Source organism: Rattus rattus, chromosome 11, assembly GCF_011064425.1.
Source record: "Rattus rattus isolate New Zealand chromosome 11, Rrattus_CSIRO_v1, whole genome shotgun sequence".
Classification (NCBI taxonomy): Eukaryota; Metazoa; Chordata; class Mammalia; order Rodentia; family Muridae; genus Rattus; species Rattus rattus.
This window is the reverse complement of record NC_046164.1, coordinates 52,969,789-52,983,140: the sequence shown is the minus strand read 5'-3', so window position 1 is coordinate 52,983,140 and position 13,352 is coordinate 52,969,789. Positions and strand designations below refer to the sequence as shown.

Genomic DNA, 13,352 nt, shown 5'->3' with positions numbered 1-13,352 from the left:
TGTCTTTTTGGCAGATGTGAGCCACTGATGTCTTTGTCCAGTGAGTCAGCAAGATTGGGAAGCCTTTAAGAAGCAGAGGCTGCCGCTAGGGCCCCTCATCTACAGCCTCCTATGCCATGGTGATGTCTTTAAGCATCAGCCCCCTGGGAGCAGTGAGTAGCAGATCCACAAGAAGGAGCCCTTTCTCAGACCCCAGCACTGGGAACAGGGATGGACACAGGCTGGCTTCTGTGAGTGCTTGGACTGTGCTTGTACAAATAGAGGTGCTGGGAGGTTAATGCCTCCTCTCAATTCAATTCCTTCCCTCCTGACCCCTCCAGACCCCAGCATCTCATATGGACCAAAATGCTTATGTTTCTGGTATGTTTTCTTTTTTCAAGCTCAAAATCTGCCCCAGGAACCCACCTCTACCTTCACATAGCACTTTGCCCACTCATGGACAGCTCACAGATGTAGGCTCTTGCCGGCAGTCGGCCTTCAACCCTGCACAGATGTAGGAAATGGGAACGGAAGATAAGGCACTAACGCTTTTCTCTTCATCCGACAATGCACATCCTCAGAGAGCCAACGCATAAACCAGATGCAGGTGCAGACGCTAGCACATGGCTCAGAAGGCCCTGGTAACCAGGCCGTAAGCATCTCCAGCGTACCTGGTCTCCCTGCAGTGTGTGCTGGTCAAGGGGTGTCTTTGTAGCAATGTTGCTGTAGTAGGCATATGACAGTTCCCAGTCCAGGGGGTAGCTGTCAACACCCTGGTAGTGCTTGTACCCGAGATTCATTGATGACAGCCTCTCACTGCCTTGGCCTCCAACCAGACTGTATAGCATGCCCTGTTAGGAAGAAACCAATAATCGATAAAGTGTTCACAAGACTGTAGAGATAAGGTTATAAAACCCCCTAAAGCCTAAAGGTCATTTGCCTTGCTCCATCTCTATAATCCCAGCCATCCTAGGTTGGGTTATAAGGTTAATGTACCTTAAAACAAAACAAAACAAAAACAAAAACAAAACACACAGAGAGACTAGAATCATACGCAGAGATCGGAAATTAAAAGTGATTGGAGAACATAGTGTTTTCTGGTGATAGTGTTATCTGTCAACGTGACTATGCTGGCAGGGGCCCAGAGTCATTTCTCAGGGAGTCTGGTAGGCTGTTTCCAATGAAGCTTGGAAATGGGCATCTGAGTAAAGCAGATGGTCCTCCTCAGGGTGGGGGAGCAGCATCCCATTGAGAGCCTGAAAAGAACCAAAGGCAGAGGAAGGAGGAACTCATCCCTTTTGGCTTTCCTGCCTGCCTGCCTGCCTGCCTGCCTGCCTGCCTGCCTGCCTGCCTGCCTGCCTGCCTGCCTGCCCGCTCTGGGACTCTGATCTTTTCCCGTCTAAGAAGAGGTAGAATTCACACTACCAGCTCCCTGGTCAGCAGGCCCTTCTGGCTTTGACTAGAACCCCCACCCCCAGCAGCAGCTCTCCTGGCCTCCCACTTGCAGATGGCAGAGCGGAGAACATCTCAGACTCCATAATTGCATGAGCTGATTCTTCAGAATAACTCTCTTCCTATATATATAAAATCTCACTCGTTCTGTTTTCCCCCTCTGGAGAACCCTGACTAATACACTTAGGGAAATGTGACTCTAAATGTTAGGCACGTTGCATAATCAATTTGGATTCAAGACCCAAAGTAAAACTGTCTACTGCAGCATTTATTTTGATAGTAGAAGGATAGATGTGGTGACAACGAGGTCCAAAGACTTTTATTAGCTAAAAAGTAAGCCGGGGTGAGGGCTTCGACCTGAGGACCTTTCATTCATCAGGGAAGAGGTTCGTGATTTTGATGGACAGGATTCCAGCCTGCTCTGCTCAAACTGTCCCTTGGATGGTTGACCAAAACGTGAAAGCCATGTGCAGAAATGGAGAAGTGTTTTTCCTTTTCCTCCCTGAAAACAGGTTATTGTGTAGTTCCACAGCCCAAGGACATTTTTTCCCTGGGTGTAGAGATTTTTAGGGGACTCCGAGGAGCTGCAACACATCGGTGCTAGCAGGGGCATCTCTCAGCACACATAACCCAGGTGACAGGTGCTCCAGTGCGCATGAAATACCCCACCTGCAGCTGATCCCGAGGTCCATTTAATCCAGTTTCATAGAAGACGGTGAGGTAGTAGGATGCTTTATGGTATCCACAGCAGCTGGAATACATCAGAAGGGGGACGGCAGAGCTAATTCGGTGAAGGCCATCAACGCCAGAGAGTCTCTTTACAGCCTTCTCAAATATCCTCGCACCGATTTCTAATACGGAGTCATTTTGGTTCCGTGGCGCTGTAAATAACACAATTCGCAGCACACAGAATTAATTACCACGGGGCTGATGTGGCTGGAGAAGAAGGAAGGACAGCCAATTAAAAACCTTTGTTATTGACAAGGTGGGTCCTGTAGTACCTTGAAATATACCACCCTCTGGGGAAGTAAATTAAACCCTTTGGGGGAAGCTGTGGTGTCACTGTGTGAAAAGCTTTTCCGCTGGCACTAAATGACAGCCTAGTATCCCGGGGAAAAGGCTGTGCTTCACATAGCGGAGAAGATGCCTCAAGAGAGTAATTCACTCAGTGTAATTCACCGCCCAATCAGGGCTGCTGAAACTTCCAGAGAGACTCTTCTTCTCAGACTCGGAAGAAGAATGTGTTTTATCCCCGAAATAGTTCCTTGGTGCCGCTCCCAAAATTTGAGCAGGAGCGTTTTATTTTGAGATGCTTCCTCACCATCTTTCGATTCCAGTTTTGCTTGTGGGTCTCTCGCTATAATGAAAAGAATGAGTCAACTCCTATGGAAGGCTTACAAGCCGCCACACTGGGGTCGGGCATCCTACGCAAATGAGGCTATTGGACCTGCACAGGCTTAGATGGTGGATACTATTATTAGCCTCCTCCTTCACCACAGGGGATTAAGGAAGGCCTGAAGAGGCAGAACAACTTGTCTACAGTTACGAAGGCTGGCAAAGGGCTGGCCAACCTTTGACCCCTGGTGGCAGGTCACATAAGGCAGAGTTCACACTCAGCCCCTTGGGGACAGGCAAGCAGCTATGTTCACCAGGCCTCCCAGCATGGATGGGGACTTGTCATGTCTACCTAAATACGCTTGGTGCTTTCTTTTCCGAAACCTCTCATAGATCTATATGCTGATCAGTGTCCACGCCGAGAGACCAAGTGTGACGGCACCATGATGTGACTGTTAGGATTCTCTAAAATTTGTCTTTGCGACCCATCTCTTTTATTTATTAATGCAGCCAAGAAATGCCTCTAGGACAGACAAGGCACTATTGTAGGCGACATGTGACAAAAGACCATACAGGATGGAAAGATGTTATTCACAGGAGACACAGGACTGAAGCACAAACAGTATCAGCTTGAATGTTAAGTTAGATGTCAACTAGGACTAAAGTGTTACGTGCCTAGAAACTGGTACTTCCAACATTTTTATTTTCTTCATCCTATTACGAAAGATATTTTTTAAAAAAGTGTCCAGGGGGCCAATGGATAAACCACCAGTTTCTTAGCACAGCAGTAAGGAATGAGCTGAGAAGTTTTTTGCGGAGAATGAGAAGTTTGGATTAAGTTTGCTGACGAGTAATTCCCTTGCAGTGATTCACTTTAGAAACAGGGACAGAAGGGCTGGGGAGATGGCTTAGCTGGTAAAGTACTTACCCAAGAAGGCATGAGTACCTGAGTTTGACCCCTAACGATCACAGAGAGCCAGGTATAGAGACATTTACTTGAAACTGCATAGGCAGAGCTAGGAGCTGTCCAAAGCTTGCAAGCCAGCCAGCCAAGTGGAACTGGTGACCCTCAGGCCAATGAGAGGGCCTGTCTCAACAAACAAGGGACATGCCGTGACTTCTGAGCAACAATATTAGAGGTGCCCAGTAGACACACATGGCACATGTACATCGGCACATGGAGGTGCACGCACACGCGCGCGCGCACACACACACACACACACACACACACACGGCAGAAAGATCCAGGCCTGGAATCATGGAAGCTGATACACTCTTTTACAAGTTGCTTCTGGAGCCTGTGAGCCTCAGAAAGGCAGCTATGATCTGGACCCAGAGACCCCTGAAAGGCAGACAGACTCTGCATGGGCTCTTCAGATCCCAAAGCCCAGACCCACGGTAACTGAAAGTCATCTCACTGCCTGAAGAGCAGTGTGCCTTTTCCATATCCTCTCTGTTTGCATATTTGTTTGCTTTACTCTCCGAAGACATAACTATTTGTTATGTAAGAAACATAACTGTTTGTTTGTGTAAGGCAAATCAAACAATGCACATGGTATTAAATAAAACAGAAGTCTCTGCTCCTCCACTCTGTGCTCAGTGGAGATAAAAGCCTTGCTCCCTCTGTGTGGAGACTGTCCTTTGTACGCACAATAATTCATGTGTACATTTATTTACACATATACATTTCTTTTCCCCCGTGGCATGGTATGCCACTGTAGATTCTGACTTCATTTTTATATGTTTTAAGTTTTTATTAAGATTTGCTTATGTGTTTGTGTGTATATATGTGGAGGGGCATAGGTCAGTTCGTTCCTTCCCCTATCTGGATCCCAGGGAGCAAACTCAGGTCTTCAGGCTCTGTGATAGCCCCTTTACCCGACTAGGCCATCTCACTGGCTCAACTTTCTCTTTTAAATTAATTATGTATTATTAACATCTCTCTATGGCTGTCACAAGTCCGCTCTGTTTAATGTTCCGTAACTCGGAGGAGGAGGAGGAGGAGGAGGAGGAGGAGGAGGAGGGGAGGAGGAGGGGAGGAGGAGGGGGAGGGAGGAGGGGGGAGGGAGGAGGAGGGGAGGGGAGGAGGAGGGGAAGGAGGAGGAGGAGGGGGGAGGAGGGGGGGAGGAGGGGGGAGGAGGAGGGGGGAAGGAGGAGGGGGGGAGGAGGAGGGGGATAGCTCAGTTGGCAATGTGTACTGTGTAAGCATGTGGTCCTGAATTCAGATCCTCAGCACACACACACACACGCGCACACACACACAAGCTACACACTGTGATATGTGCCCCTAGCACAGCCTTAGGGCAAGTGAGACAGATGAATCCCTGGAGCTCACTGGCCAGCTAGCATAGGCTAATCCAGAAGCCTTAGGTTCAATGAGAGACCTGTCTAAAAACAAATAAAGGTGGGACATGATTGAGGAAAGACACCAATGATGGGCTCAGACCTTCACACACACTGGCACACACATGTACATATCCTCCCAATATAATAAATAGATACATAAATAAACAAACAGACGGTAGTAATTGGGACACCACTTCCAGGGTCCCCTCCAGTTCCCTCCACTCTCGGTCATCCAAGTGGCATGTTAAACATGGCAGAGTATGTTCCAGTGTATGTGTTCCTGTGTATACTCCAGCATACATCTCCCTGTGCATACTCGTCCTCCTGCACACTGTGTGAAGTATGTCCCACCTGCAGCTTGTGGCCAAGAGCAGTGTGAGCTCAGCCTAACAGAAAATCTAAACTTACTTGAAACATTCTGAGATATTTGCGATTATTGTTTTTTCTCAACTCCATTGCATGGTTCTAGAGCATGAATGTTGTGGATGACAACGTCCTATGACATTGTTAATCGGCTGTTCGCACCCTTGGACGTAAACCCTCTCTAGATTCCTTGTGTCTAATACATTGGGAATGCTAAGGAAGAGGATGTTACCCTGAATTGTAAGGATTAATAACGAGAAAAACATGTCTGTAACATATTCATTACTGATTATTGTAGGTTTTGTTTTTCCAGTGCTGGGTATTGACTGAGGACCCTCACACACATCAAGCATTGGAGATCACAGCTCTACCCCCAGCCTGATACTCTAAATGGCCCGATCCATGGTCCGTGGTGCACTAATGCTGAATCCACAGGAACGGAGGGCCAACCGCATTGCATTTACGGCTGAACTAAGTTCTCTATTTTTAGACTCTTGGGTTGCTTTGTGTGACTTTGCTACAGCGATACAGGGTAGTCAGCCCTGGACACTTCTGTCTTCCTGATGGGTTATATCTACATAATAACGCCCCTTTCCACCAGGACTCTGGTAATCTTATTTTGTTGGGTTTTCTCTTTGTTCGCTGAGGGAAGCACTTCACTCTATGGGACCATTCCCCTCATAAGAATGTTCTCCATGGATTCAGTGGCGAACACAATAGTACAGAGAGATCCTACTGCTCCTTACTTACGTATTTAGTTTTAAACGTGCTCGTTTCAGATGCCCCTGTGTGCACATTCCCGGCAAAGTGGCATCCGAATTATCGTTAACGATTCATCTTGGCCTCACCTCCCTGCCAAATCCCTAACTAAGATGATGGGTTTTGCCTGAGCCACAGGGATGCAGCTCTGTAGGCTTCGAGGAGGGGAGGACTCCAGAAGAAATGAAACTCTAAATGAAACACCTGCCCCTCTGACCCCTGGTGCAGAGCCCCAGAAATCATCAGGAGCACCCAGGTAGCTGAGACTGCTGGGAAAATTGGAACAAACATGGAATTCTCCAGTCTCGACTCCGGGCTCAAAAAACCCTGCAGACCAAAAGAGCGTGCTCACTTCTCCCTTATATTAAAATTCTTCACTCCCTCCCAGAAAAATATCACCAACTGGTATTTTCTCTGCCCAAGATTCTAAACAATTTTCTGCACTGGTGAATTTAATAAAAATAATAAAGTTAAGGTAAAATTACTCATTTCGCACAATAGTTAAAGTTTAGATTATAACTATTGTCTAAAAAATCAACACCGTGGTGTCTTTGGTGATATTAAAGCCAGCTTAATGAAACTGTTAATTTCATCCATCTGGTTTAGCATATGCATTTTTTTTCCTAGCCGATCTGTAACTGAAAACATGTCTTGTTTGAGGAGATTAATGGTATAATGAAGAAACAAACAAGCAGAGTGGGAGATTCCCATTTCTCCACTTCCTTTTCCTCTCTGTCCCAGACACTAAGGAATTAAAGCCGTAGCCGCCATCGCTTAAGCACGCGATGGCTTATTTTACTCTTCCTTCCCATCAGACGCTGTGTGCTGATTGTTCAAAGAGGCAAATGGAAGACGATAACCACCCACTTAAGGCCCACGAGCTGGAGCTGGATTCTGATTGAGGATTCAGAAGGAGAGAGGCAGCCTTGCTCCTTGTGAGAGGGACGGAGACATCAATAGGAAAGTCATTTTGAGTGTCAGGCTTCTGAATGGCAACATGCATCCAGAGTAGAAGTTTGCAAGAAGAGAGCAGAATAAAGAGGAACTATCACGCCACTGTCATGAGGAGCCCTCTTCATCAACTTTACGGACTTAAAAAACACTCATCGAGCTTCTCATTTGCATTCCGATCCTAGGTCCTGATGGCTCCAAGGAGCTTCAAGAGCGGGCTGATGTAGTGCTCAAGTACAGCACTGTGCCTTTCAGCACCGGGACACCAGTTCTATCCACGCTGTGTCTCCTTCCCCTTCCCTCTAACACAATGGGAATGCTCTGGAAATAGGTGTTACTCTGTGTGGCTTAGGAGCAAATAACAGGGAAAAAATGTCTGAACATGTTCATGACAGATGTGATTTCTTCCCTTGTGATTTTTATTTTGGGGTACTGCTGAAGACTGGCCCAAGGGCCTCACATCTACCCCAGAGCTCCGTCAATCATCATTTTCTAAATATTTACCTATGATTAAAAAAAAAAAAAATAGGGGTTGGGGATTTAGCTCAGTGGTAGAGCACTTGCCTAGCAAGCGCAAGGCCCTGGGTTCGGTCCCCAGCTCCGAAAAAAAAAAAAAAAATAGACCGTCCAAAAACAAAACAAAACAAAACAAAATAAAAAGGACCTTCCTTCCTTCCTTCCTTCCTTCCTTCCTTCCTTCCTTCCTTCCTTCCTCCTCCCCCCTTCTTCTTTTCCCACATCTTCCTTTCCTCCATATCTCCCTTCAGCATTGTTTTTTGGGGAGTTGGTGGAGGTGGAAAACTGTAGCCCATGTCTTTGTTTCCTTCTTCGTAACCTCTGTATAAATGTATTTTAAAACCTAACAATACATACTTTCAACTCCCAGTAATAAAGGTGACGTCTCTCCCACAGCCAAGCATAGCTCTTAAGACAAGTGATGCTTCTGCCGTTACTGGTTCACATAACTGCATTTCCATTCTGTCCGTCCTCTGTATTTTAGGGTCTTCAAGCAAACAGCAGAATTGTTGGCAAAATCTAAATTAAAGTAGCATTCTGGTGCGGCCGCCTTCCCCTCGGCAGATTGTATGGAGACACTTCTCTAAATTGTGCTCCAAAGCCTGGGGCAAGAGGCCCTGTAGAAGCAAGGCAGATGGCGGCAGCCCTGGGAGAGAAGCCCAGGCTTGGACCTGGCCTCATCCCAGAGCACCATTTATTGGCAGCTTCTAGACTTCCTCTAGGCACTGGCACCAGCAATATGAGCTTAGTGGTACCCTTGCAGAATGGAGGTGGAGAAGACCATCAGTAGTTCTGGGCGGGGGTAGATATCCCCATGGGTACACAGCTATCACACCGGCCTCACTCACACATGCCTGACCTCATAGCACCTGGTCCTAACCATGGAGCCTTACCTAACTGGGATGTGAGCCTTTGAGGTCTTCTTCACTGTCCGCAGCTCTCAAGCCTGTAGCCCAGCCCCCAGTGCCACCTGGCACCTCGCTGGTCCTGGTACCAAAGCACTCTTCAAAGGGCTTTTGATTTCAAACTACTCCATTTTGACAAGGACGGTGGGACAGGAGAATATAAGAACAAAATGGACAGAACAACTCTTAAATAATGAAAACCACGTAGGCTAAATTCTACTGTTGCAGCATCAGGAAAAAAAAAAGCCCAAATGTTAACAGGGCTATCTCCATGCTCCAGCAACTGCCATCTTCCTAGAGAATTCAATGCTCAGGAGACAGCGTTAAGGCTGACCTATCCAAACGCACCGCTGAAATCTCAATCAGAGGATCTTGTATTGGGTGCCACCCCAGCGCCCTGCACAGTAGAAACTCAGGGACAGAGCAGGGATAGATTTACCAGATCAAGCAACGGAATCAGGATGCAGAGCTCATCTTTGGAACGCTGGGGGAGGGGGGTCTTGAGAGCATCTATATGCACTGCAGCTGGGTACCCCAGGAGTGCTGCCATCTTTAATTCAAAGGCTTGCAGACTCTGTGAGGTGAAGAACAAGCCCTGTTATACATTGAGACTGAAGACACCATTGGGAACAGCTGAGTTTTACAGCATGTTAGCACATCAGCTGTCAACGTTTAGCAAGCCTCCCCCACAGCGCCCCCGGGCACTTGGCCTAGAGCTGTGTGTGGGCTGGTCCCACTCTCGGTGTGGTTGCCCCAGGGCCTAGCACAGTGCCAGGAGGAACTCAGTCTATGGGTTCCAAACTGGCTGTGCAATGTACGTCAAGGACTATTTTACATCTGGGCACCTGTACATCTCACCACCAGATTATAGCCAAAAAGCCCTTTGAAGAGTGCCTTGGTACCAGGACCAGGATGAAAGTCACATTTCCAAAATCCTTTGGTATGCATAGAATTGAAAAGATTCCAGTCTACTTTCCTGAACTCTAGAGGGGGTCCACAGCTCCAAGGACCTGAGTGGTGTTTTACAGTACCAAGATGGTAGCTTCCCGGACAGAATAGGTTCATGACAAAAGGGGAAGGAGAGAAATACAGAAGGTAGGAGAGGGAACCCAGTGGACTCTGTCAGGCTGCACTGGAACGGTAGCTTTGTCAAAGCAGACCTCCTCGATGTTGGGACTCCTAGGAGTCAAATTCAAATTCATCATTCTTTCATTAATGCAAGGCCTCTGCCAAAGGTGCAAGGATGGAGAACACTGATTCCCAGGTACTGGGAGGTTCTTGGCATCTCCAGACTTTTGAGGTGAGGGTCTTCAAGACAGCAGGAAAAACTGCTTGTGGTACTAGACACCTGGAGTCCCTGGCCCTTGGGAAACTGAGGCAGGAAGCTTTCTGTGAGCTTAGGGGTAACCTGGGCTACATGCTAAGCTCTATTTTAAAAGCAAACAGCAACTGGGAAGAAAGCTTAGTTGCCAAAGTGCTTTTTGCACAACCAAGAGGACCTGCATTTGATTCCCAGAACCCACATTAAAAAGCGAGGCATGATAGTAGCTTCTGATCCTAGAGCTAGAGAAGCAGATCCTTGGGACTCACTACCCAGTCAAACAAGCCTACTTGATGAGCTTCCAGGCTAGAGGGAGACTCATAAGACAAGGTAGATGGTGCCTGAGAGTGACCTCTGGCCTCACACACGTGTGTGCACATGTGCATGCATACCCCACACATACACATGAACAAACTCTCCATGAACAAGCATAACCACAAGCACACACAAATAAAGGAAGCTGAGGGACTGCCCTCCATGTTTGAGGATTGTAAACCAATGGTTCTTAACCTTCCTAATGCCACAAACTTTTAATACAGTCTCTCATGTTGTGGTGACCCCCCCAGTCATAAAATCATTTCCGTTGCTACTTCATAAGTGTAATTTTGATACATGAATCATACCGTAATATCGGATATGCAGGCTATCTGATATGTGACCCCTGTGAAAGGGTTACCCATGCGATCACAGGTTGAGAACTGCTACTCTAAGCTATGTAGTGGCAGGAGACAGGAGAGCTCATCATTGTAATATGGGAAGGCAGCAATTGGGCGGTTGTACAAGGGGGCGTGAGAGGGGAGCTGTGGACCTATAGAGATGGCGAGAGGCAGGAGAAGGTGTACTGAGTTGGGCCATGAAGTTAAAGGGGTGTTGCATCATCTTGGCCCTGAGGATCATCTCACAGTGGGGGCTTGTGCAAGTGAGAGATTCTATAGGGCCAAACAGGAGTCTAGGGAGAGAGTCTGTGTCTGGCCTTACTCTTACAATAATTCGGCCTCTTTAAAGGTCAGAAGTCCCATGAGAGTGGCCATAATCCCTTCTGAGAGCCATGCCTGCAGAGTCTGAGAGACACTCCAACTCGTGCCTACTTCTTGCCTGTATGCACATGTGTGGAAACCAAAGGGTCTTCCTTTTCTGCCTTAAATCTGAGACTGTGACATTTACCAAGCCTGGACCTCACCGATTCAGGAAGACTAGCCAGCCAGTCTTCTGGATCCTCCTGTCTCTGCCTCTCCAGACCCTGGATTATAGCCATGTATCGCCTCGTCTGAGTGCTAGGAATTTAAACTCAGGTCCTCATGTTTGTACAGGCATTTCTCCAGCCCCCGACTCCCACCTCTCAAACCTTCCCTTTCCTCCCACAATGCCACACTAGTGACCAAGCCTCTGACACATGAACTCTTAGGGGACAAGCCACATTCAAACCATAGTGAAGGGAGGTCTGATCTTGTCTACTGGTCAATGAGGTCAGACGTACCAGGACGACAGTACAGAGATAATGTGCACACACTTTCTACAAATGAGTTGTGAGGAGCATGCTGGGGCTGGCCAGACACTAGCAGCAGAATGACCTTGTCAGAAATGGTATTCCAGAAGCCAGGTACATGGGCACAGCAGCCTTACAGCTGTTCTTTGGATAAGGGACCGTGGCAAATGTCCATTAAATATGTAAACTGATTTTCTGCCTTCACTTTTCAAGATCAAGTTTTCTGCATTTTCCTCAACCTTGTTAGGAAGCTGGGTATGAGATATGACACCAATTTCTGTCTCTTGGGCTAGCCAGACGATGCTATTACAGACCCCAGCAGAGAAGAGTTTGACGGTATGTGTGCTCTCCCTCTGCAGTAGCCGCTGGGCCCTTCCAACACAACCTAGAAAAGTAGACGCCCCTGGCACTAGCTCCAGAAATTTACCTTCTTTTCCACTCCTGAGTGCCCTGCCCTGAGAGACTGGGGACAAGCAGTGGCTGTGTGCCCTAAGGAGGCCAAAGCCATGGTTGGGGAGAGGCACAGAGCTTGGGGGCGTTGCTTCCTGCTGATCTCATTTAGCCTGGAATCTGCATTTGACGGGCAAGCCTAGCATAGTGGGTCCTAATGTGGAGCGTGTGGCTTTGGGGGTGGTGGGACTCATTCCCAATTTCTACCAGTCCCACCGCCTGACCTTGGCCTACAGGACTTGCTTGGTCTAGCTTGTCCTGCAAGCTCACGATTTGAGTCTTTCCTTTGATTCTATTTCCAGTCCTCCGTGGAGAATAAAATAGTCCTAGATTCAAACAAACAAAACCTCAAGCTGTAAAAATAACATGAAAACATTTGTATCGAGAGTATTTCCTTTAAAAAGAACGTATTGTGAAAATGACTCGATCCTCCTCCCCAACCGTGAAACTATATTTAACTGTGATTAGAAATCACAGACACGAGTTTTAGTAGATGTAGTGGGAAGTTCTCCTGCACTCCTTCTCCTTGGGTCTTTTTAACACCATCACTACCACCACACTCCGTTGTGTAGACGAGGAAACCAGGGCTCAGTGAGTGAGTGTTAGCTGAGGTGGAAGCAGCTCGCACAGCTCCAGAGACCACGGTGTCACAGGACATACTCTTCAGATCACCCAGCAGTCGTGGACACTGCAATGCCACCTTCTCTGTCTCCATCACTCTGTCCTCTTCAGCCTTTCTTCCAGGACTTTGCAATCCCCTCCCTGCTCCACACTATCCTAGCTCACCTCCTTGTCCCCAACTGCTGTCAGCCAGCATCAGAAATCCCCCTCTGGTTACACTCTGCCTACAGCCTGAAGCCCTCCAAGTTAGTTGCAGACACCCGAAAGGAAAAACCACACAGGTTCCACACAGGGCTTTGGCTAAACCCTGGGTCATCTCTGGCTTCCCATCCCTTAGCATACCATGCTGTCCCTCCTCCTTGCCTCTGCCCTGTCTCCAGAACCCACTCCTGTCTTTCTTCTCTGGCAAATACCTCCAGAAGCAGTCTCAATGTCACCTCCTCCTGGAAGCCCTTCTGGGACACGAGTCTAGAAGCAGCCACTCCTGTCTTTGTGCCTCCACTTCCATGGCTTTTACTCAAGCGGCTTACAGCTTGTCTTTGTTTTTAAGCCTGTCACTCAAGAGGGAGGAACCTCCTGCCATCTTACTCAGCCCAGTGAGTCAATATTAGAGAACGGGAGATCAAATATCCTGTACAGCTTGAATTCTTCCAGGATGGGCAGGGCCAGCATATAAAGAAAGCCCATGCTCTGGGACAGTGCCATTTGCAGGAGGACATCTTTGAATTTCCTCCACTCAAAGGGCTGGTTCCCCACCAGAACACAATGAGCCTTTTTATCGCTTGACACAAGTACCGGCTCCGTGGGACCAGCTCCTCTTTCTAAGAGAAATGACTTCAAGATCTCCTGGAGCCCTACAGTGTGTACT

General features: G+C 47.7%; 1 protein-coding gene across 1 annotated transcript in view; it reads right to left on the bottom strand.

Annotated features, from left to right (window-relative positions):
• Window positions 1-13,352, bottom strand: part of Sel1l3 (SEL1L family member 3) — a 106,457-nt gene that overhangs the window by 47,274 nt on the left and 45,831 nt on the right. The window contains exons 10-11 of the mRNA XM_032915812.1: window positions 2,101-2,312; window positions 651-830 (exon numbers count right to left, since the gene is read on the bottom strand). Of these exons, the coding sequence (XP_032771703.1) occupies window positions 651-830; window positions 2,101-2,312 (392 nt within the window). The remainder of the gene's footprint in view (window positions 1-650; window positions 831-2,100; window positions 2,313-13,352) is intronic.